This window comes from Eleutherodactylus coqui, chromosome 1 (genome assembly GCF_035609145.1).
Source record: "Eleutherodactylus coqui strain aEleCoq1 chromosome 1, aEleCoq1.hap1, whole genome shotgun sequence".
Taxonomy (NCBI): Eukaryota; Metazoa; Chordata; class Amphibia; order Anura; family Eleutherodactylidae; genus Eleutherodactylus; species Eleutherodactylus coqui.
Window position 1 is genome coordinate 352,111,032 of NC_089837.1, and position 25,727 is coordinate 352,136,758.

Below are 25,727 nucleotides of genomic sequence, written 5' to 3' on the forward strand. Positions count from 1 at the left end.
GGCACTCAACTCTAGCCAAAAGCAGCTAAGTTATTTTAATCCTGGACAGAGCTCTCCGACGAGGGGACTACTTCCACAAGACACACTGAAAGATCTGGAAAATTCTGCACCAAAATCCATATGAGAGTATTGGAATGGAATTCTGCAGATTAAGGTGCATCTTTCAGAGCATCTTGTGAAAATATTCTGTTCGTCTGAAGGCTTCCTACACACGGCCAAGCGCGATATCGTAGGATGTCCCTGTGGATGCAAGGCGTTCTTGTGCCAAAAGCACCTCCCATCACTTCAGTACAGTTGCGATCCTCTGGATCTGCAGGTGTTGCTCATTGTTTTCTATGGAACACCTTGCATCAGGTGGCACCACCGTTACACCCCCATGTCTGTGAGAACTTGACTGCAAGACATTTGGTTTCACAGGCGCCCATTATGTATACAACCTTTGACATCCACCAATCATCGCCTCCGTTTGCAGTGTTGTTATGAATGATGAAACTTGACTGCCACGGAGTGGAACCGGGTTGTCTTCTCCGACTAATCCAGGTTTAGTTTGGGCACTGATGATGGCGGTCTTTGTGTCTGGAGACCTAGGGGTGAACGCTTCAATCCCGCCTTTGCTGTGGAGGGGCACACTGCCCCCACTGCTGTTGATGGTCTAGGGGGCATCACATGGGACAGTCGGTCACCCCTAGTAGTGGTACGAGGGACAATGACAGCTCAGCGATATGTTCAGGACATCCTGCAGCCACATGTGTTCCTCACATGGCGGTTTCCAAGAGGTATTTTTCAGCAGGATAATGCTTGGCCACACACACAAGGGGGTCACAGGAATGTCTCCACAACATTGTCACACTTCTGTGGCTGCCCGGTCGTCAGACTTCTCACCAATAGAACATGTATGGGACCATCTGGGACAATAACTCTGACAGCTTACGAGTTTGTATGATCTATAAGCTCAGTTACAGCAAATGTGGGCCGATATGCTGCAGGATACTGTATGCCTCCATGCCCACCCGTATCACATCTTGTATCCAAGCTACAAGTGGTACAGGTATTATTGTATCTTGACGCCACCGGAAGCTACGGGTTTGAAAGGAGGAACACCCCTGTCACACCCCTAGCTGCTGATAGGGTCAAGCCTTGAAGGTCCTAGCAGCGTGGGGATTTAGTTAATGCTGGAATGGAGGGTTAGGCTTATGGGTGGTTTTAGTATTAACCCCAACACTGAAACTAACCCTCACCCTAACCCTCCATGCCAGCCACACCGTCACCCAGCTACCCCCACACTTTTTATGCAGTGTCCCTGCTGCCCTGCAGCCTCCGCGTCCCCCTTCCTCCTTCCGTGACTCACTGTTAGCCAGCGCTATGCTGGTGCCGCCGCAGGTCCCCCGCCGCTGGCCACTGCAGGGAGTCCGCCGGGAAAGCCACTTTGCCGCTACCACTCCCTGAATGTCCGGAGGTGCTACAGAGTGCAGGGAGTCCGCCGGGGAAGGATCTCTGCCGCCGCTGCTCCCCGAGTGTCCGGCGCCGCTGCAGAGTGCAGGGAGGCCACCGGGGAGAATGCTATGCCGCCGCTCCGTTCCTGTCCCCTGCCGCTGGGCAGTGCATCCAGGCAGGCCGCCGGGGAAGCTGCTCTGCTGTTGCCAGTCCCTCACTGTCCGGGTCTGCAGCTTACTGTGCAGGGAGTTCGGGCCAGGAAAGCCGCTGGAGCGCAGAGTAAGGCGCTGTTACTGAGTGGCAGGACCTGAGAGGGGGGAGTGGTCTGCCTGTCAAACAGGCTGTATCTTGTCACCACCCACACTTCCAGTGGTGACAAGATACAAGAATACCGGTGGTACAACAGGGTACTAGATCCTCCCTTCAAGTGTTCAGTTTTCCACAATAAATGATCCTTTTGCTCAGATATTGTAATCACTTATATCAGTGTTACAATCACACATAGAACGTTTCATTAGAATCCAACAACTCCTTTGATGGGAGGGGTTTTGTTTTTTTGATAATCAAGTGCTAACGACCACTTGTCTGTCAATCTGTGTGTGTGTGATGTGCTAGTTACATGAAGAGCTTGACAGCACCTGTGATGTCAGTTACCGACTCTTAGCTCTGCCCCCTGATCAAATGATGGTGACATCACAGATCCTTTATCATCCTTCTGCACTGAATGAGGAATTATGAGCAGACTACATTCCCCACAAACCCCTGCGGCCTCAGTTGCTATGGATTCAGCAGTACTCAGTCTGGAAGTTTGTACCTGCTTATGAGACATTTGGACACCTGTGTGAAGACTCCAATAAAGGACACCTCATGCATAGCTGGCGGTGCATATTGACCAACATTGAAGCATAGTCCTTCACTGCTATCTTTACATCTCCTGAACATAATATCATATCATCTCAAGTGCTAATGCTGCCAACACCAGCCCAGCCTTCATCTAATCATGAACCGTTGTCTAGTGTTGTAACAAACCTTTGCTGTCGCACAAACATGTCACCACAGAGGGGCCAACGCCGCCCTAAAGCTAATGCAGCATATATTGTACAGCGACAAGCCACGATTTCACCTCAGCGAGCTGCTGAAGTTCGTAAATCACGTGCAGCTCATGTGAAAGCAACGTAGCAGAGCTGCGTGTGTGTGCGACGTGCATGTAGCAGAGCTGTGTGTGACGTGCATGTAGCAGAGCTGTTTGTGTGGCGTGAATGTAGCAGAGCTGTGTCGCGCATTGTGCCACCAGTAACACTGGTACTATAATTTCCTAATAATTACTAGGGAGTGTATATTGAAAAAAGGAACAATACTTTTTGAGACAAGAAATACTAGAAGTCTTTAGCACTTTCTTATCACACGCACACAATTCATAAAAGGTGTTGCAATAATTATAGCTCTGATAGCATTTCTAAACGCTTCCCTGAAAATGTTGTAATCATCATATTAAAAGGGGATTCTGGGATATTTATTTTTTCTATTGATGGCCGACAGGGATCCACTACTCGGATCTCCGCTGATCAGCTGATTTCTGAGGCAACAGTTACTGTGTTCAGCAAAAGAAGCAGAAAGTACTGACTGCAGCACCCCAGGTTGTTATTGCAGGCACAGCTACCACTAAATTCAATGGGAGTTGCATGCAGTACCAACCCGGCCCACTGCGCTATGATCAGTGCTTCATGCTTCTTGAACTAACTGCAGTGACAGCGGCCCCGGGAATCAGCTGATTGGCAGGGATTCAAGTGGTGGGTCTGGGCTGATCAAAAAAATAAAAGTCCTGGAATACACCTTCTGTGTTTCTTTAGCTTAAAGTGGGTTTTCCATGTAAATACTGTTAAAAAGCTATTTTCAGGACAGGTTATTAATACTTGATCGAGTGGAATCCGCCGCTCGGAACCCCGCCAGATTGGCTGAATGGGTGCCCACTGTTGGTGCTGCAACACACGCTGTGTAGCGGCTGGCCCTTGTAATTGCAGGTATGGTTCTCATTAAAATCGGACTGACTGAGAGTGCCCGATCTGACCCGGTCCAGAGAGGCAACCCCAGCTGATCAACTACAATGTCCAGAGAAATAGTATTAATGACCTATACTGCGGATGATGCTATTTCCCTGGAAAACCATTTTAAGGATCGGAACACATGTAGAACAAAATTCAACCTCCCACGGCCATAGAAATGAAGTTGAGCAATTTGCTTATTTGACACATTACTGCACCTGCTGGTATGCCATGAAGTCTGGAAGTAGATCTGAGTTATAACATGAAACAGGTAATGGACTTGGTTATAAACTATGCAGTACAGTGACTCAGGGGCCGCCTCATTTACTTCTTATACATTACAGCAAGAGATGCAAATACCATTCACCTGGTCTATATTCTAGGCAACTCATTTTATAAAACCTCTGACATGTAACAATACCCCTCTGTCTGATAGGCTATCCAGGGAGAGCTGAGCAGTGTACTTACTGGTCCACACACCGTTAATCCCACCTCTCCCAGGATCAGCCACAGGACACCAAGCTTCTGGCCATACACGGTATAGCGAACTGCAACACTGCTTCATTTAAAGGGACTAAATCGCCAAAGTTTTTTTGCATTAATTAAAACCAGATAGTGAAACATTCTCCATTTTTTTACCTCTTGTGAATGATGTCTACCATGTTATCTACAGAGAGATGTCACCTTTCAGTGTAATCCTGCCTGTGATGTAAGTGAGGCCAGTCTCACACGATGGGATTTCAATTGCGGAATCCGCGATTGCCACCTGTGCGGACGATCCGCAGTATTCCGCACCAATGGAAAAAATAAAACATTTGCATATCCGCTCAGATGAGCGGATAGTGATTGCGATTTCTGTGAGTAGATTTAACATCGCAGCATGTTCTATTTTTGTGCATGTTCTATTTTTAGCCTGATGAAGACCTTTTTATAAGGTTGAAACGTTGTGTTATGTGTGTTGGGGAGAAATAAAGATGCGTCAGACAAGATGCTAAAGTTTGCACCACGTATGCTGCTCTTGGATTCTCTATACTATTTTTGTGTGTAATCCGTACGGACAGTGCCCATTGAAGTCAATGGAAGCCATCCTACCCGCAGCCTATCTGCAACTGACACTGTGGATAGGCCGCAGGTACCAGCGTCATCGCCTAGTGACGGCACGGGAAAAACAAATTAAAAAAAACAACTTTATACTGCACATGACCTACAGTGAGCATCTGCAGTCGTCCGCAATATAGAAAAAGAAGGTAGACGGGGGAGGGGGTCAGAGCGGGATTCTGCCGCAGGCTCCCCCATGCTGAATCCGGGCCATTCGTGTGAGATCGGCCCAAGATGACTGCTGCAAAGCCTTCTTTATAGATCAGGACGTGACAGACTAGTATTAGGCTCTGTGGTCAGTGCTACAAATGCAGGATTTTAGGATTTTTTTTTTAAAGAAATATAGATTGTAAACAAAAAAAATAAAAAATGACCAAAAATTATTTAAAAATATGTTTATCAGAAAAACGTGATTTATATAATAGGTCATTTTCTGATGACGCGTTCTCTTGAACTTTGAAGGGAGTCACAGCACTGCACCTCCTTCAATCTCAAGATCAATATAGTGTCTCTGGAAGTCAGATCTGGACTGTATTGTCAAAACTGTTAACCCTTTAAATGCCAGGGATGACAATGCTACAGGTGCGATATTTGGGTGCGAGTGCCATCAGGAACAAAGATCAGAACTTGTTACTGTCTTCTTCCACCTTATACAAGCCTATAGGGAGCCAAGGATGGGATGTAGGAACTTTTGCGCATGTTATCACCCCCTTTAACCATCGCTGAGGATATTTACCCAGTGGCTGTCACATTTGGGAGGGTCTTTATGTTTCTTCTTTAGGAGTGACAAGATGAACACTTGCACATGTAATCACCCCCTTGCTCCTATTCTACAACCCAAAGCTTTACTGGGATCCGGGTCATGAAGATCTTAGGTTTAGTGATGATGTGTAGGTGTGCATGTAGATGTATGTGGCATGTATGAACTCTGTACATCTTGTACTGTTATTTTTAGGAGGTGTTGTCTGTTTCAGCCTCCGCTTGAGTCATTCTTTTAGACATAGACATGCATTTTCATCCATTTTTAAGAAAACGTGACACTTTGATGCAAAGTTACAGAAAGATACTTTGTGTTAGGAAAAAGTCAAGAAAAATCAAATGCTGTCAAGATGCTGAAGTTGACATTTGGAACAAGTGCACAATGGCGTACCTACACCAAACATGAGACGTTTCCGCTTAGGAACCCTCAGCTAATTATAAGCGCAGTTGGTTTCAGTGGTAAAACATCTCTTCATTACAGACCAGAAGCTCGCCGTATAGGACCAGTCATGCCAGGACTGTGCAAACGGCGCACTGAGTATTACATAACTTGTCATGCCAAGTTGGCACTGGTCACACCTGTTCTTTATGGACATTCTACATATATACAGTGAAAACGTGTGGCAGGACAATTACAGAGAGTGGAGAACCAGAAGATACATGATGTAACAATGATGGATTTAGTGCATGTCACATCGGTGATGTCAGCTTATTGTACCAGGGGATATGATGGAGGGATATGAGACAGATAGATCGATCTGCATACTGTCTGCTAATTGCCCTCCGCTAGGGTGATCTGACCAGGTAGATGTGATGCCACCTGCTCTCGCCTATACTTCGGCTGTGCAGCATGCACAGGTGTGGGGGCAGATACTGCACCGGAAGTCATGGGTGAGGTCTCATATAAACGATCGGAGAAAGCCATCAGCCTCCCACCCGTGTGAGTACTACAAGTCCCAGCACACACAGAAGTGCCGCTAGCCCGGCTGACAGCACCCCGCTGACATAGGAGGATGCTGCGGGGACTACTCACCGTTCGGTCCGTACTTGTCCCGGTTCCTCCGGACATGCTCGGTGCTGAGCCCGCAGTTCTCGTTCACCTGGAAGTGTCGGAGCACCTCGGCGACGGGTCTGGCGTGCGCGCTGTCCATGGTGGTGTGGTGCCCCTCCGTGCGGGTGTAGGCTGAGGCTCTGCACTAGTGGGGTCCGTGTCCCTCTGGCCGTGCACCTTGTCTTCCTATGGTGTAAGGTGAGCTGCTGTGTGGACCCGCCTCTGCACTGACTACACTGCCCTCCTCCTGCCCTCCGCTGCTGACTGTGCCATACTACTCTCTGCCCGGTGCCACCATGGATGAGGCTGCTCTGCCACTGACTGAAAGTTCCTGTTCTGGGCTAACTTACTTATCCTGCGCTACCTGCAGCCTCCTGATTGGCTGCTGTCAGCCCCCAGATAGCGCCAGCCCCCGCCGCAGCCCGGGCCGCTACCCATTGGCCTCCGCCGAGCTGTACATTAGCATGTAGGAGATGGAGCCTCCGGTAGTCGCTCTGTGCTCTCCGGCATGTATAGAAATGGGCAGCCTCCCTCCCCGCTGCACTTCCTCTTCTGCTGCTACATCTGCAGCCATGAAGGGGTTAAAGCGGGAAACCGCAGAGCAGATAACGCGCCGACAGTTGTCTTGTCATGGAAAATATGTCAGTGCAGCAACCTTGTGACAAGTCAGAGCGCTAACACTGCGGCTCGGGTGCTGGGATAGGGGGGCAGCACTGTGGGGCCCTTACACTTCATGGGCCCCGCAGCAGCAGTACTAGCAGTGATCATGAAGAGGTGCTAGGATAGGGGTGCCAGCATAATGGGACCGTTACACTTCATGGGCCCCGCAGCAGCAGCAGTACTAGTAGTGATCATAAAGAGGTGCTGCGATAGGAGGTGCAGCACAATGGGGCCCTTACACTTCAGGGGCCACACACAGTGGTACTAGCAGTGGACCATGAAGAGGTGCTGGGATATGGGGGGCAGCACTGTGGGGCCCTTACACTTCAGGGGCCCCACAGCAGCAGTACTAGCAGTGATCATGAAGAGATGCTGGGATATGGGGTGCAGCACAATGGGACCGTTACACTTCATGGGCCCCGCAGCAGCAGCAGTACTAGCAGTGATCATGAAGAGGTGCTAGGATAGGGGGTGCAGCACAATGGGGTCCCTACTAGAGATGAGCGAACGTGCTCGGCCACGCCCCTTTTTCGCCCGAATACCGCGATTTCCGAGTACTTCCGTACTCGGGCGAAAAAATTCGGGGGGCGCCGTGGCGGCACGGGGGGTAGCAGTGGGGAGTGGGGGGGAGAGAGGGCTCCCCCCTGTTTCCCACTGCTACCCCCCGCACCGCCACGCCTCTCCCCGCCCCCCGGCGCCCCCCGAATCTTTTCACCCGAGTACTGAAGTACTCGAAAATGGCGGTACTCGGGTGCGTAAGTACTCGAAACGAGTACGTTCGCTCATCTCTAGTCCCTACACTTCAGGAGCCACACAGAGTGGTACTAGCAGTGGACCATAAAGAGATGCTGGGCCACACTGTGCACCTTGGACAATGCTGCAGACGAGCTGCTATGGAAGATGGCAGAACAGGCACCAGAGAAAGGTCCTCTGCCTGGGAATGGGGTACCAGTGTTCTGAATGGTAGTTGGGGACCCTGTTATATGGGCTCCTGCTCACGGGCGGATATTCGCTGCGGAATCCACACCGCGAATACGCAACAAATACTGCCCATTACTTACTATAGAGATCCGCTGCCTCCTGCACACGAGTGGAAATCGACTGCGATTGCCGCTTGCGGAGGAAAAATCGCAGCATGCTCTATCTTTGTGCAGATTCTGCACGGACGTCAATGGAAGCCATCCGATCCATGGACCATCACAATGAGCATTGCGGACAGTTTGCAGATTCCGTGTCATCGCTAGCCACGGCGCTGGAAAAAAATAATAAAAATAAAATGTGTACTGCGCATGTGTGACAGCGAGCCGCCAAGTCCGTCCACAGTACAAAAAATACGACAGCGGGGCAGGGACGCGCGGACATTGCTGCTACCAGAGCTGGATTCTGCATGCGGCATCTGGCCCTGCAGTGTGCAGGAGGCTTTCTTTCACAGTTATGCCCTGGGGTAGATCTTTCCCCCATGGCAGGGTGGGCATGCTATATATGCCATATGTATCGGCTGGAGTGCTATATTTTGTAGCTTCAAGTTTCCTGCATTAGTCTAACTTCACACAGGTGAGTGCGATATCGGGTTGTGAATCACAGTCCAATATCATACTCGCCAATATGCGATTTCCCCGCAGATACAAGGCGTTTTTATATCAAGACCGCCTCGGTTCATTTCGGGGAAGAAGCGATGCTCCGCCACAGCTGGCAGCCATGGCAGAGGATTGCGGAGTGTCTCCCATCGTTTTCAATGGGGAGACATCGGATTTGTGCGCCACGGTGCAATGCTGCCAACCCCATTGAAGGCAATGGACGATGCGATGCAAGGGCACACCGAAAGATATAACATGCTACAGTTTTTTTCCTGTATCGCATCAATGGGGTTCATATTTGTGCGAGATTTGTGTGTTTCGCAATGGAAAAAGCTCGCCCGTGTGAAGCCGGCCTTATACATGCCCCATGAGGATGTATTCACACGATGCAGATTTCACTGTCAGACCGTATTCACATGGCTGAGAGTGAGGTGCGCCCGACCATACGCTGTGCGGGATGCTGCACATTACATGTCATACGCTAGTGTGAACTTCACACAATCTTGGACTATTGGTCAAGTGAGAAATCGCTCTTGTGGGGAAAAAAAATGTCATTTCCCTTTGCGTCTTTCCTGAAGTTTCCCAGCAGTTGCTTGAAGTTCTTCTGCAGAGCTTCCTGGTCAGGACTTTGAAAATCCCCCACCCCCTCCAGGAAGCTCTGCCTGTGATTGGTTCCCGACCACGTGGCTCAGCCAATCGGAGCCAGCGCTCAAGGAGTAAATCCCAACTATTCTTTGAATCATTGACGCACGGGGAGATAACAATGCTAAATGATATTCAGGGGTGCCGTACGGTGTCCCCTGTGATGAGATTGAGGGGAGCCGTGCGGGTGTCATGCTGGGCGGAGGCTTTTTGAAAGGCCCCAGGTCTGTCTTGGCAGAATGCACATCAAGCCATGCATGTGGGGTGGCTTGATAGACTGCCTGCCCGATCGCAGCATGATGTAATGCTATTGCATTACATCATACTGTAGGAGTGATCAAAGCATCGCAAGTTGTCCCTCCCCCATCCCCCCAAAAAAGTAAAAATAATAAAGTAATTTTAAAAATTTATACTAATTATTGGAAAAAAATGAAAGTTAAAAAAAAAACCCTTTTGCCATATTTGTAATTAAAAAATCTAAATAATAAAACAAAATTACATTGCTGCATCTGTAAGGCTGCCTGTCCACGGACAAGTTTGCATTGCGTTCCCCGCGGCGATAATCTGGCCGCAGGGAACGCAGTGAAGGCTCTACATAGCGTTGCTATGGCGAGCGCAGCTGCCCTGTCCACGAGCAGAGAATCATTGCGATTTGCCGCGATTCTCCAGGCTCAGCCTATCTGTCAGATAGGCTCACCGCGGATATCCGTCTGTCGGCTCCTGCTCCCGGCTGCAGCTCCCGCAGCGGAGATCCACCGCGGGTTATCGCTACGCACGTGGACAGGCAACCTAAAAGTCCGATCTATTAAAGTAATGCATTATTTACCCCGCACGGTTAACGTCAGCAGAAAAAAAATAACACCAGAAATGTGCTCTTTTGGTCATTCTGTCCTCAAGAAAAAAAACCAATAAAAAGCGGTCAAAAAGTCATATGTATTCCAAAATGATACTACCGCAAACTACAGGACGTCCTCCAAACATGAGCCCTCACACAAATATATTGACGGAAAAATAAAAAAGTAATTGTGCAGGCTGGTACTTCCCACAAAATGACGTACCCTCACGTCATAGGGATAGCACGAGATCATAGCAGATCTCACACTATCCCGCAGCGGTTGTCGGCTGTCAGTGATAGCCAGTATCCCGCTGCGACAGCTGGGGGCATCAGAGTTGCTCCCACCCGCCGTTAACCCCTGCCCTGCCGCGATAGCCTAAGATCACTGTAATAAGCAATAAGGTATGGCAGGAGAGAAGTCCTGCCGTGCCTTATCATAGCGATCTGCAGTGCTGTGGTGAAAGTCCCTCAGAGGGACATAGATGGTGTAAAAAAAAGAGAAAAATAAAGATAAAAAATTTAAAAAAAGTTAAAAAACCCTTTTTTATGCTTTTTCTTATATTAGCATAAACAAAAAAAAATCCCACATATTTGGTATCGAAGCGTCCGTAACGACGCGTACAGTACATTGAACACACTTTTTATCCTGCACGGCAAATAATTTCCAAAAAAAAGGGCTTTTATTGTGGAAAAGTGAAAAAACCTAAAAAAAATATATGAATTTTGGTATCGTTGTAACTGTACCGACCCACAGAAAAAAAAAGAAGTGTGTCATTTATGCTGCATAATTAAGGCTCTAAAAAAATGGTACCACTAAAAACTACAGTTCGCCACGCAAAAAACAAGCCCTTATAAGGCCGCGTCGATGGAAAAATAAAAAAGTTATGGCTGTTGAAAAATGGAGATGAAAAAATACCAAAAATCGTTTGGTCCTCAACGCCAAAATAGGCCATGCCATTAAGGGGTTAATTTCTGAGACCAGACTTTGAGTCATGTTACACACTAGTGCCACATGTGGGATATTTCTAAAAACTGCAGATTCTGGATATTGCTAAAAACTGCAGATTCAGGATAACAGATATTACGTTTTGTTTATCTGTTAACTTCTTTGGTGCTACCGAAAAAAAAATTACTTTAAAGACATAAGAAAAAAAAACATTTTCTAATCTATCCTCCACTTTGCTCTAGTTCCCGTGAATTTGTAAATTACACTTTTAAGGGGTCCGCTTTTTTTAAAGGGGGTGATGTATGGGGTGTTCTAATATGCAGGCCTCTCAAAGTCCCTTCAGAATTAAAAAATATATTTGGGATATTTTCGTCCAATTAAAAAAAGCTACCCCTTTACCAGGGGTGTCAAAACTCATTTTCATTGAGGGCCACGTCAGCCTTATGGATGCCTTCAAAGGGCCGACTGTAACTGTAAGACTGTATAGTAATAATAACCCTCAATATAGCCCCAGTAGTAATAGTGGCACTGGTAGTAATAGTGACCTCCATAGTGGCACTAGTAGTAATAGTGACCTCCATAGTGGCACTAGTAGTAATAGTGACCTCTGTAGTGGCACTAGTAGTAATAGTGACCTCCGTAGTGGTTCTGGTTCTAATAGTGTCCCCTATATTGGACCCTATAGAAGTCCTAGTAGTAATAGTGACCTCCGTAGTGGTTCTGGTTCTAATTGGACCCTATAGTAGTCCTAGTAGTAATAGGGACCTCCGTAGTAGCACTATAGTAATAGGGACCTCCGTAGTGGTTCTGGTTCTAATTGGACCCTATAGTAGTCCTAGTAGTAATAGGGACCTCCGTAGTGGCACTAGTAGTAATAGTGACCTCCGTAGTGGTTCTGGTTCTAATTGGACCCTATAGTAGTCCTAGTAGTAATAGCGACTCCCCTATTGGCCTCCGGCCAGGCAGGCATACCTCTCATCCAGCCTGCAGCCCCGACCTGGCGGTGGCGGCAGCCACTGCTGAGTGTGTGACTGCAGACCTCTCACCTCGGGGTCTGTAATGCATAACAGACAGCGCATCCAGACCCCCGGGGGGAAGAGGCCAGCAATCACAGACTCTGCATTACCGCCGGACCACAGCTGCAGGCTTGATGAGTTGAATGCCTGTTAGGTTTCTGCACGGTCCTCAGAAAACATATAGTGAGGTGGCGGGCCTTGTGTTTGAAAATGTGTGTCCTATACTTACCTATAATACCTATATACCTATAATGTCTCTGACATTCAAAATAAATAAAAGGACACTTTCAAAATGGTACCAACATACAGTACACTTAGGCTAAATGTTATTTATTAGCTATTTTGTGCGGTATGATTCTATCTTTTAAGCAGAAAAATTGAAAGTTTGAAGAATGCAAATTTTTCCAAAATTTCTCTAAATTTAGGATATTGTTTATAAGTAAACACAAAATGTATCAACAAAAATTCACCTCTATGAGGTCATACCCACGATCGTGTTTTCCCCACATATCATGCAAGGGTTGCATGGACGGTGATACGAGGTGAATGGAGTTAATGAAAGTCACGCACACCGGAGTGTATATACAACTTTGTATGGATATGCAAGAGAACTAAATCGCAGCATGCTCTATTTCTCTGCATTCGTACACAGTGTAAGCCCTATACACATGTATGGGCAACGTATGATACACTGTCCATACACAATACATTGCGTATGGACAGCGTTTCCATACGCATACGCTTTGAACAGAATGGGGAATTTAAAAAAGAAAAAAATCACACTGCGCATGTCCGTGAGCAAGTGATTCGCGGGCATGCACAGTACCATACACAGCCTTACGTGGCCTCTGTCGACTTTCTGTCTGCAGAGCGTTACCAGCAGAGCATATGGATGTCAAATGTGTAAAACGCTGCGGGGTGGCCCACAGCATCTTCTGCATACGGCCGTAGGCATAAGCCCACGGAAAGTCTGCGGCAATTCCACTTCATATGAACCACCTTTAAATGTTTTTGATGGTGTACAACATACTGTTTAAAAAATACAACTTTATAATTTACTATACACAACCACCTTCATGCAACTTTGCATCATGCAGTGATTGTAAGCAAAAACTGCATGAAATTTCAAATCTGCAACTTAAATTTATACTCAAGCATACCCCTTAGGCCTCATATCCACGGCTGTATCGGTAAAATGCTGCAAGCTTTTCCCGAGTATTTGTATAGTGGGTCTGCCGGCAGAGAAATTCGCCAGAGACTGCGTATGACTGCAAGGGTACTGCGCATGCCAATATATCACCCGGTCATGGGCAGTGTGACTCTTTTTTTAAAAAAAAATTCCCCATTTTGTTTCATAGCAGGGTTGCCTATGAAAATTCCGCCCATACGCAATGTATTACGTATGGACAGCGTTGCATACGCTGCCTATAGAAATGTATAGGGCACACGCTGTGTGGTACACAGAGAAATTAAAGAATGCTGCGATCTATTTCTTGTGCGTATCGATACACAGTGTCTGTATGCACATGTACATGGATCAATAGAAGTCCATTGACTTTCATTGACTCCACTCCCCGTGTATCACAGCTGTGCAACGCACGCGTAATACGCAGTGCAAAAAACACCCATGGACATGAGCCCTATTGCAGATAAAATATAATCTGTAAGATTTCAGGAGTTTGTACGTACCACACATCTGCATTCACAGGTGCGTGTATTAAAGAAATACCAAATCCGCAAGAATGCACCAACCAAATTTTGCATGCAAATTAAATATGGGATTATATAGGTATATGACTTTCCCTTACTCTATACAAATTAGAACTCTATAAATACCCAAACCTAATGTAATGTATTAATTAAAGTTCGTTTTCAAATGCAGGTAAAACAGGTGCTTTTTTGCTCCTATATTATGGACACAACATTTGAAACACTTGTGTTTCAACAAAACACTAGGTTACACCTGGTGCACACGGGCATATTTGTATTGCAGAATCCGGAGTGGGTCTCCGCCTCCAGACTATGCCACAAATACCACCCATAGCATGCTATTAAAAAACGCTTTTTCCAGCACACGAACAGAAATCAATTGCAATTTTCTGCTCGCATATTAAAAATCAAAGCAGATTCCGCACGCACTGCTTCTATTGAAGTCAATGGAAGCCATCCAACCCGCGACCCTTCCGCAATTAACATTGCGGAAAGGTCGTGGATTCCGCATCACCGCTATTCGATGACACGGGAAAAGCCAGCGTTTAAAGAAAAGAAATCTGTACTGTGCATGTCCACCAGTGCGGATCATCTGCAGTACAGAAAAAAAGAAGAAATGACAGGTACGCACAGATGCCGACCTTAGAGTACTATAAATCTGGTTCTGACTATAAATCTGAACCTTGGGAAGCATCCAAGTCTTAGAGTAAATAGCTACATTAGGTGCAGAGGGGTGATTAGATGGGCAAGTGCTCTTCTTCTCACTTTTCTGAAGAAAGAAAAAAAAAAAGAACCAGGATATATGACAATTAGAGAGCAAGTATGTGCTCTGATTGATAGGAGGGAGGGTAAGGGGTGATAACACAAAAAAGACCATGTAACTGCTTCCCTGGGGTGATCTACATTTATAGAGAGACACAGAACCATCTGATCCCTGTCTTTCTCTTCCTTCCTCTCAGTAGCCACAAAGCCTCCCTCCCTCATACTGCAGTGAAAGTGAGAGCTGAATGAACTTGTTCTATCTCAGGCTATGTAGCAAATAGTCTAGCTTGGTCTAGCTGGAAATCTTAGCTTTAAAACAGGCCCAGTTGTAGGAGCAACACAGCCTGAGATTTTGCATGTATTGAGAATGAGAGCTACAGGTTTGTACAGAGGTCACTTTATCAACCACTTCAATCTTCTATATCTCAGGCTGTGTTGTGACTAGGAACACCATTCCAGTTTTGTTTTAAAGCAAAGAGCCTAAAAACTATGCTGTAGCTGCAACGCCAATATAACGAGATACAGCCATTATAGCTACATACACTATCATACACTTTTGGCCAGCTACTAAAGTGCCTTTCTGCAAGTACATAGAACTTGGGTGGCAAAAAAGGGTTAATGTTATCACTACTTACCGTATGTTTGTAAACCCACACAAGCATTGCATACTATACTCTATCATTATCTACTTTTCTAAATACCAGCATAACAAATGCATTACAATAATCACGAAAGACCATGGATAAGTGTGAGCTTTAGGCATCTGGTCTGAAAGGTCTGTGAACCATATTAAAAGGGTTCTCCAGGCATGGCTGGAAGTCAGTGTTGGGATGCGAGCGGTGGCCTCTACACAGGTGTCGGAGCAGCAGCTTCTGCTCCAACCACTGTGTAGTAGCCGCCTCACATAATTACAGGCCCAGCTCCCATTGATTTCAGTGAGAGTTGCATCTGCAATTACGAGCACCAGCCTCTACAGAGAGCTCAGAAGAGCAACTTATCCCAGGACTGACAGTGGGCACTGCCTGGAAAACCCCTTTAAGAATATACTGGGGGGGGAAGTGGAGAGCTCCTTTTACATAAGCCGATAATCAGGAAGAATGTTTGTCCATCATTGCTTTGTGTGAAGGTGCTGGTGGTCAGCCAACAAAAAAGCAAGCACATGTTTGTCTGCAGCACATCGCTTTGTTGAAACAGGGATGTGCTGATGACAACAATGAGCTGTATGTGCCAGGACAATCGTACTAACCATCTTTTGGTTAAGGCTAGTTCACGCTAGCACTAGAGGTTTCCATTTACCTGCTCCATTCGGGGAGAAAGAAAATAACCCCTGGCAGAAAGGATCCGTTTTATGATGGAGCCAAACGGTTCCAAACAGATCGCATTGACTATAATCAGGTGTGTTCAGTTGCTGTCCAGCCAACATTTTACTGTTTTCTAGCAGAAATCAGTGATAGATGTTTCAAATAGTACCTCTCACGTTGATGTTAACAAGACCTTAAAGGCAGCTCAGTGACAATGTATTTGGGCCCTCCAAGTCCTCAAGTCAAGAGGACCTGAAATATTCAAACACAATGTCCCTCAGCTGTAACTCAGCTTTACCATATTGTGTTGAGATTCCTCCCCTCTGTATATCCTGTCCCCAGATCAGGATCTCCTCTCTGCACCAGTTAGAGCTGACAGAGCAGCCAATAGTACCATTAGTAGCAAAATGAATTTAAGGAACAAAAATACCCAAATAAATTGTATGGCAACGAATGCAAGAAGTCGGATCGGTAAAGTGGGTGAGCTTGAAATGAGAATGACTGATAAAAACTACGATTTAGTTGGAATAACGGAAATATGGCTTGATGATAAGTGCAATTTGGGCAGTGAGTTTACAAGGTTACAATCTCTTCAGAAGAGACCGTGGAAACCAGAAAGGGGGAGGGGTATGTTTGTACGTTAAATCCTACTTAATGCCGAGGCTACGTGAGGATATAGGGGCAGGAGAGGAACACGTGGAATCACTGTGGGTAGAAATACAGGGAGAAAAAAAATAATAAAATACTGATAGGGGTTTTCTATAGGTCACCAAAAGCAACGGAAGAAAGTGAAACCTTACTATTAAGGCAGATAGAAGAGGTGTCAAACTGCAATGAAGTAATTTTTATAGGGGACTTTAATTATCTAGATATAATATGGGATAACAAGACCTGCAAATCTCACAGGGGTGATAAGTTCTTGAGAACAATTGAAGATAACTACCTTACCCAACTTGTGCGGGAGCCAACTTGAGGGAGGGTCATTCTGGACTTAGTACTAACTAACAAACCGGACCAAATAATGGGGGTGCAGGTTGAGGGACATTTGGGGAACAGTGACCACAATATAATTAGTTTCCAGCTTTCCATTAATAAGAAATCTTATCAGGGAGCGACAAATAAACTAAACTTTAGTAAAGCAAAATTTGATCAGCTCAGAGCTACTATCGGTAACATTAATTGGGACAACATCCTCAAAAATAACAGTACAGATGACAAATGGGAAAATTTTAAAAACATCCTAATTACCTCATGTGAGCAGTTCATACCCTTTAAAAATAAAATAATTTTACAAGTAGAAGGAAACCAATGTGGCTCGACAAAATTGTAAGGGAGGCAATAAACGAAAAAAAGAAAGTGTTTAAACTACTAAAGCAGGAAGGCAGTGAAGAAGCGCTAAAATCATACAGGGAAAAAAGCAAAATATGTAAAGAAAAGATCAAAATTGCTAAGGAGGAGGCAGAGCGACTAATCACCAAAGAGAGCAAAAACAACCCTAAACTATTCTTCAATTATATTAGCAGTAAAAGGATTTGCACTGAGAGCACTGGCCCTTTAACAAATAATACAAGAAAGCTCATAGACGACAATGGTGGAAAGGCAAATCTATTAAATAGTTTCTTTTTCAAGTGTATTCACGAATGAAAAGAAAATGTCACACGAGATGCAGGGGAATAAAACGAACCCTCCACAAAATATTACATACCTAACACAGGAGGAAGTGCAGAGCCGGATAAAGAGGATTAAAATCAATAAATGGCAGGGCCCAGATGGAATACACCCAAGGGTTCTAAGGGAACAAAGTGATGTGATAGCTAGGCCGCTATTTTTAATATTTATGGATACTATCCAGACCGAGGTTGTACCACTGGATTGGCGCATTGCCAATGTAGTTCCAATATACAAAAGGGGTCCAAAAGAGAGCCTGGTAACTACAGGCTGGTAAGTCTCGCTTCAATAACTGGAAAAATATTCGAGGGGCTTCTGAGAGACGCCATCCTAGAATACCTCAAGGAGAACAATGGAATAACTCCTCACGAGCATGGGTTCATGAGAGGTCGATCACATCAGACCAATCTGATCAGCTTCTATGATGAAGTAAGCTCTTGGCTAGACGTGGGAGAGTCTATTGATCTCGTATATCTGGATTTCTCTAAAACATTTGACTCTGTGCCGCATAATAGGTTGATATACAAAATGAGGCAGCTCAGACTGGGCGAAAACGTGTGTATCTGGGTAAAGAACTGGCTCAGAGATAGAAAGCAGAGGGTGGTAATAAATGGTTAGTACTCTGATTGGGCCACCGTAACGAGTGGGGTGCGACAGGGTTCAGTATTAGACCCCATTCTGTTCAATATATTTATCAACGACCTGATAGATGGACTGCACAGTAAAATATCAATATTTGCAGACGATACAAAATTATACAAGACAATTAATACAATGGAGGACAATGTACGGCTGCAAATGGACCTGGAAAAGTCGGGGGCTTGGACAGAAAAATGGCAAATGAAGTTCAATGTTGACAAATGTAAGGTTATGCACATGGGAAAGAGGAACGGATGTCAGCAATATACGCTACATGGGGTACTGCTAGGGAAAAGTGAGATTGAAAAAGACCAGCAGATTTAACTGAAGCAATCAATGCCAGTCAGCTGCTGCAAAAGCAAATAAAATCTTGGGGTGCATTAAAAGAGGTATAGGGGCGAGGGACGAGAACATTATTCTTCCACTATATAAGGCACTTGTCAGGCCCCACATGGAATACTGTGTACAGTTCTGGACACCGGTGCTCAGGAAAGATGTCACAGTGCTTGAGGGGATTCAAAGAAGAGCGACTAAACTAATACATGGAATGAAGGGACTTGAATACACAGAAATTGGGATTATTTAACCCTGGAAAAAAAACAGCTAAGGGGTGATCAAATAACTATGTATAAATACTAGAGATGAGCGAGCGTACTCGGAAAAGCACTACTCGCTCGAGTAATGTGCTTTATCCGAGTATCGCTGTGCTCGGGTCTGAAGATTCGGGTGCCGCTGCGGCTGACAGGTGAGTCGCAGCGGGGAGCAGGGGAGAGCGGGCGGGAGAGAGGGAGAGAAAGATCTTACCTCCATTCCTCCCCGCTCTCCCCTGCAGCTCCCCGCTCCGTGCCGGCACCCGAATCTTCAGACCCGAGCACAGCGATACTCGGATAAAGCAAATTACTCGAGCGAGTAGTGCTTTTCCGAGTACGCTCATCTCTAATAAATACATGAGGGGACAATACAAGGATTTCTCCCATGATCTGTTTATACCCAGGACTGCGTCGGTAACAAGAGGGTATCCGCTACGTCTAGAAGAAAGCAGGTTTCATCACCAACGCAAAAGGGTGTTCTTTACTGTAACAGCAGTGAGACTGCGGAACTCTTTGCCTGAGGATGTGGTGATGGCAAAACCCATAGAGGAGTTTAAGAGGGGACTAGATGTCTTTCAAGAGCGCTATGATATTACAGGATATAGACATTAGGTGACCAGCGGGTTGTTACTCCGGGTCTTACATTCAGGTAGGAACTATTAGAGGTTGATCTAGGGATTAGTCTGACTGCCATTATGGAGCCAGAAAGGAATTTTGCCCCCGAAAGGGCTAATTGGCTTCCTCTGGGTTAAAAAGGAGGCTGAAATAGGCTGAACTAGATAAAAATTGTCTTCATTCAGCCTAACATACTATGTTACTATGTTATCAGTTATCTCTCCCCACCGAGTATCTTCATTGCCCCCATGGTATAATTATACACACCTCAATAACCTCTCTCCCACCAGTTATCTCCCCCCCCCCCCCCCAAGAATACTGTGTATCTGGCTGGTCTCCGCCTCACCTCACTCTCCATAGTCAGAGCCCAGCTCTATAACTCTTGTTAGTCAGCTGTTCTCCACAGTTCAGCCTTTTGCAGCTCCCGAGAGAAACGCCTCCTAGTTGTTACACATTTCCTGTGAGAAGCGGAGTCGGGCCCAAGAGTGTGATTGATAAAGGTTATGCTCCAACTGTGGAGGCAGAGGTGTGGAAAAGTGGAGGGGCGGACAGACATATGTCTTCTATAAAAGGGGAGCACCACCTAGAAGGAGTTATTGCCCCTCCTTAATACTCCGGTTGGTGCAGGTGCCATTTAAAAGCTACAATTTATCATCCAAAAAGGCAAGCCCTCATATGCCTATGTTGTTAGGGAAAAAAAAAAGTTCTGGCTATTGAAATGCAGAGATGAAAAAGCCCCCAAAATCGACTTCTCATTAAGTACCAAACTAGACCTTGTCATTAAACAGTTATAATAGAGAATAAATTATAGGTCAAGAGTAGTATCATTTTGTATTTTCATTGTTGCTCTACTTTCAGCAGCGGTGTCCACGTGTACCTGCTGGCTCTCAGTTTCATCTGTACTGCGGATGGTCTGCACGGCTCGCCATCGGACATGTGCAGTACAGATTTCTTTTTTTAACTTCTGCTTTTCCCATGGAATCTGCAACCTTTCTGCAATTACATTGCTGAAGGGCCGCGGATTGGACGGCTTCCATTGACTTCAATGTAAGCCGTCTATGCGATATCCGTGGTAAAATGGAGCATGCTGAGATTTTTCCTCCGCTTGTGGAAACCGCAATTAGTTTCCACAAGTGTGCAGAAGGAATAGATTTCCCATAGCATACTATGGGTGCTATTTGCTGCGGATGTGCGGTGCGGACGCCCACCGCGGATTCCGCAGCAAGTATCCGTTCCCTGGACAGGAGCCCTAAATTGGACAATATATGAACTGGTGCCCATGTGATGTCCAATGCAAGTTGTACCCAAATCTCTGAGCTAGCGTGCTGGAGGCCTAAATGATAGAGTGGCCTAGAAAGAGATGCACGTGTTTTCTCCCCCGGCTTCTGTATCTAAAGGCCCGTGTCCACAGGCGATATAGCTCATTGCGTTTTCCGCGGTGATAATCCCGCAGGTAATGCAGTAAACGCTTTCCATAGCGTTGCTATGGAAAGTGCATCCCCGACATCCACGAGCGGAGAATCATAGCGATTCTCCACTCGCGGGATTCAAGCTATATTCAACAGGACCTTTCAGCTTACCAGACATGTCTGCCTCAGTAAATATTTACATCTCCATTGTACTGGTTCTTTGTTATGCCTTCTGGAAATGTATAAATAAATTGACAACTTTCCTCTATAGACCGTGTCCGTACTCCTTCTAACATTGTCCAAACAGTACTGATATTGTCAGACCGTGCAAGGGCACACCCTGCAGATAAGGAGAATTATAATGTTTTGTCCATTTACTTGTCAATTCACTGTTTCCTAAAGGAACTGCAGAATATAGAATTGTAAGAAAAGATGCTCCAGAATGTGCTTATTTAGTAACTGAAATAATCTAAAACATAAGACCCTAGTAAATGCGTAGGGCATTAGGTTAGTAAAGCCTTATCAAATTGCCATTGGCAAAAACAAATCAACCAATTTTTTATATCCACATGAACAGTAGTGGTGCATCTTGTCTCCACCAGAAATATGGGTGGAGACCTGCAGAGTGACAGGTAATGCCTTGTTAACGCCCCCCAAAGCTCTGGATTGGCTGACGAGGGTCCTGAGCTTCCCTGCAGTGTTTTGTACCTTGGGGCTTCTGTGGCTGGAGGAGATGTCCACAGCAGCTGATCCACCTGCAGCTGATAGTGCCTCAGCACTCACTTGGCTTCCTTGAAGAGCACTTGGAGGTGATTGTAGCCCAGAAGCAGGACCTTCCACATCGGCACTGTTGGAGTGGCTTCCAGTAGCTGGGCGGCACAGGCGGGATGCGAACGTAGCTGATGCAGCGCTTACCTACATCCGTCATGTGACAGCGGGGCTGGCTTCAGCATTCATCGGAGGACTGCAGCAGAGAATCCAGCGGTGTAGCAAGCCAGGTACATGTCAGTGGCAGAGCTGGGAGGCGAGAAGGGAGAACAGCGGCATGTGTGACAGGACACTGGAGGGGAGATAATGGGAAAGTGGTGGAAACACTGACAATGTGGTCAGGAGTAGAGATGGCTGTCTGCCAGGGGAACACTGACAGCGGCCCAAGAGGCTGAGATGGGAGTCCGCCAGGAGAAAATGATTGGGAAGAGGACATCCATCTTGACCTCCTTCAGACCTTTCATATTCCCCACTTATGCAAGAAACCCGGACTGAGGTTCATTCCATTCTTGAGATTGTCAAACATGGCCATAAACTTATACTCCCAAATTCTTCTGTGACGCTGTGACTTGAAGTTGCCCTTCAGTATGATAACTCTCATCTGCACTATACCATGTCCGTGACCGCAAAAATGTTTTGCCACAGGTAATTCCATTTTTTCCTCTCCAATTGAGTGTCAATGAGATCTCATCCTGGATCTCAGTTTTTGGTACTCACAGCTAGAGGTACTAAGGAAGACTGCAAAGAAATTCCATCATACCCTACACAAGGATGACCGTCTGAAAACCATATTCCTGGACCCGCCCCTTCTGTGTTACACACAACCTCCAAATTTGAGGAACTTTATAATCAGCAGTGCATTGCCCTCCGATACACATAAAGGAACTTATCCCTGTAATGTAAGGAGCTGCAAGACCTGTGCACACAAACTGAACACAGACAGGATACAGATCCCCAACACACAGCAGGACTATAAGATCTCTGGGACATTCACATGTTCCACGTCCAATGTTGTGTACCTGATCCGGTGCAGTAAGTGTCCTGTTAGAGGGCTTTATATCGGTAAAACAGGGCAAAAACTGAGAGCTAGGATGAGATCTCATCGACACTCAATTGAAGAGGAAAAAACAGAATTACCTGTGGCAAAACATTTTGCTGGTCATGGACACAGCACAGAGCAGATGAGAGTTATCATACTGAAGGATAACTTCAAGTCACAGAAGAATTTGGGTGTATAAGTTTATGGCCATGTTTGACACCCTCAAGAATGTAATGAACCTCAGCCCGGGTTTCTTGCATAAGTGGAGAATATGAAAGGTCTGAAGGAGGTCAAGACGAGTGTCCGCTTCCCAATTATTTTTTGTTCTCATAAGAATTCAGAAATTGATTGTAAGAATGTTTCCATCCAACAGATGGTGCTGTTGAGGTAGTATTTCTATCTTCTTATGTGTGCATTAGTTTAGAGACATCATAAAACTGTTGCATTCCTCAGCTTAGTGAACTGATTTAGTGTTTGTCTCTCTGCTCAGACTGTCTTGTGTTTTTTTCACATCTCAAATTTCTGTGTGAACATTTATTTAGATCAAGAGGAGTGTGTCCTCCCTCCCCTCTGCATCTGTATGTTATAATTATGTGCCATCCCTCACAAAAGTATCAAAGGACCTGATGACGGCAAAGTCGAGGTGACTACTCCCTACTAATCCTCCTTGACCTGTCTGCTGCATTTGACACTGGCAACCATGACCTCCTTCTCACTATGCTCCGCTCTATTGGTCTAAAGGACACTGCTCTCTCCTGGTTCTCCTCCTACCTCTCTGACCGTTCTTTCAGTGTCTCCTTTGCTGGTTCTATCTCCTCTCCACTTCCTCTCACTGTTGGGGTACACAAAGGCTCCGTCCTTGCTCCCCTTCTCTACTCTATACTGCCCCAATTGGACAAACCATCCACAAATTTTGCCTCCAATACCATCTCTACGCTGACGACACCCAACTATACACCTCCTCTTGTGAGATCTCTGCACCATTCCTCCAGAATATCACCGACTGTCTGTCCGCTGTCTCTAACACTATGTCCTCCCTTTTACTCAAACTTAACCTCTCTAAAACTGACCTCATCTTTCTGCCTTCCAACCGACCTCCCCTCAACATCTCTATCCCAGTGTCTGGCACCATCATAACCCCCAGACAGCATGCCCGCTGCCTTGGAGTCACACTGGACTCTGACCTCTCCTTTACCCCCCATATCCAATCTCTGGCCCAAACATGCCACATGCACCTCAGAAATATTGCTAAAATACTGCCGTTCCCCACCACGGACACGCTAAAGACACTTGTGGTTGCCCTCATCTATTCCCGACTTGACTACTGCAACTCGCTACTCATTGGCCTCCCCCACACCAGACTTGCTCCACTCCAATCTATACTAAATGCGGCAGCTAGGCTCGTTTTTCTATTCAGCTGTTACTCAGGCGCATCTGCACTATGCCAGTCGCTGCATTGGCTGCCCATCCACTGCAGAACTAAATTTAAACTCCTCTACCTCACCCACAAAGCTTTGCATGGTGCCGCGCCACCATACATTGCCTCCCTCCTGTCAGTACACCACCCAGCCCGCTCACTCCGATCCGCTAACACAGTCAGACTAAACACCCCTGTAATACGAACCTGACATGCTCTCCTCCAGGACTTCTCCAGAGCAACCCCCATCCTCTGGAACGCTCAACCTCAAGGCATCTGGACAATTCCCGATGCACGAAATTTCAAACGTGCCTTAAAACCGCACCTCTTCAGGAAAGCATACCAAATCCCCTTACCTAGTCTCTCGCCCCTCCCTATGGCTCCCCAAACCTTCCACCCTGCCTATCGCATATGACCTCTACCCCTGCACCTCCTTACCGCCCACCCCATTTGCCTTCTAATAACTGATTTCCACATTAAATCCCCTATTGTTTCCCATGCCTTGCTCCTCCCCACCCCCTTACACCTCCTGTACCACCCCCACCCATTTGTTTCAAACTGAATGTACCTCACATTGTAATTGCTGTATTGCTTTGCATTTATCCCATGCTTGTAAGCGCTGCAGAATAAGTTGTCGCTATGCAAATAAAGATTATTATTATCCAAAATAGTTTCACTCATTAGCCCGACTAAGAGAGCGAGATATCCCCGAAAGCTTGCTGTAACATCATGTATTTTTGTTAGCCAATAAAAGGTATCATATCTACAATCTTACTTGGTTTCTCTCACTGAGAACAATCACACTTTACTCTACTGGCTAACATAGTACCAAACCTTTTTTCATATTCCTGCCCAGACTTACAGAGAACTTGTGGAAAGTATGCCTCGACGTGTTGCCGCTGTAAGACATGTAAAAGGAGGGCCGACACATTACTAAATAGAATAATAAAGTACTTTTTCTGAAAAACATGCAGTGTCCAAATACTTTTGTCCATATAGTGTATGTGTACAGTACATTGTAATTCGCTTGCTTCTAAGCCTTTTTTCAAAGCTCAGTAACCTTAAGTTAAGCTGATAAGATGTGCACAAAATTGAGCAGCTGAGTTAGGTCAAGCTATGGCTGTTGCACAGACATTTTCTGTTGGGAGGGTGTATTGTGACAGTGCCAGATTTAGTACTTGTGTGTGCCAGTTTTTATACACAAAAAACTAGTATAAAGAATACCACCCAAGAGGTAGTATAATGTAAGTAATGGAGTCTTATGTGTGCCAAATCGATCAGACACACCCTCTTCAGACTGCCCAACTAACTATATGCTAACTATATATCAGACAATCTTACTAGACGTGCCCCAGTTTTCCATGTAAGATGTGTGGTGTTACAATTGGTTTGTAAATGGCCAAAACTATGATCCTGGCATAAATATCTATAACCATGGTTAAATTTACCATGGTCACAGCTACCTGGTGCTGGTTGCTAATGTTAGATGGTCACTGCACTTTAACGCATTTGTGTTGTCTATGTCATAGAGTTGTGGGTTGGGCATGAAGTGGGCTCGGGAACTGAGCTTGCTGCAAACAGATGTTATCAGAGCTAGCTAAGATTGTAGCCATTTGACACTAACATGCACTATCAATCCTGACTGCGGCATGTAAGCTGTCAGGCAGATGGGGGTCTACCCTTTAACTCACCATCAGCCACACCATAATGCGATTATGGGGTGCCAATGTTTGCCATAGGCGTTCTGAA

General features: G+C 45.9%; 1 protein-coding gene across 1 annotated transcript in view; it reads right to left on the reverse strand.

Annotated features, from left to right (window-relative positions):
• The window catches only part of ATP2A3 (ATPase sarcoplasmic/endoplasmic reticulum Ca2+ transporting 3), a 174,851-nt gene extending 167,980 nt beyond the window's left edge, over nucleotides 1-6,871 (reverse strand). The window contains exon 1 of the mRNA XM_066576944.1: nucleotides 6,367-6,871. Coding sequence (XP_066433041.1) covers nucleotides 6,367-6,484 — 118 coding nt within the window. The 5' untranslated portion in view covers nucleotides 6,485-6,871. The remainder of the gene's footprint in view (nucleotides 1-6,366) is intronic.
• Between the last annotated feature and the right edge of the window lie 18,856 nt (nucleotides 6,872-25,727).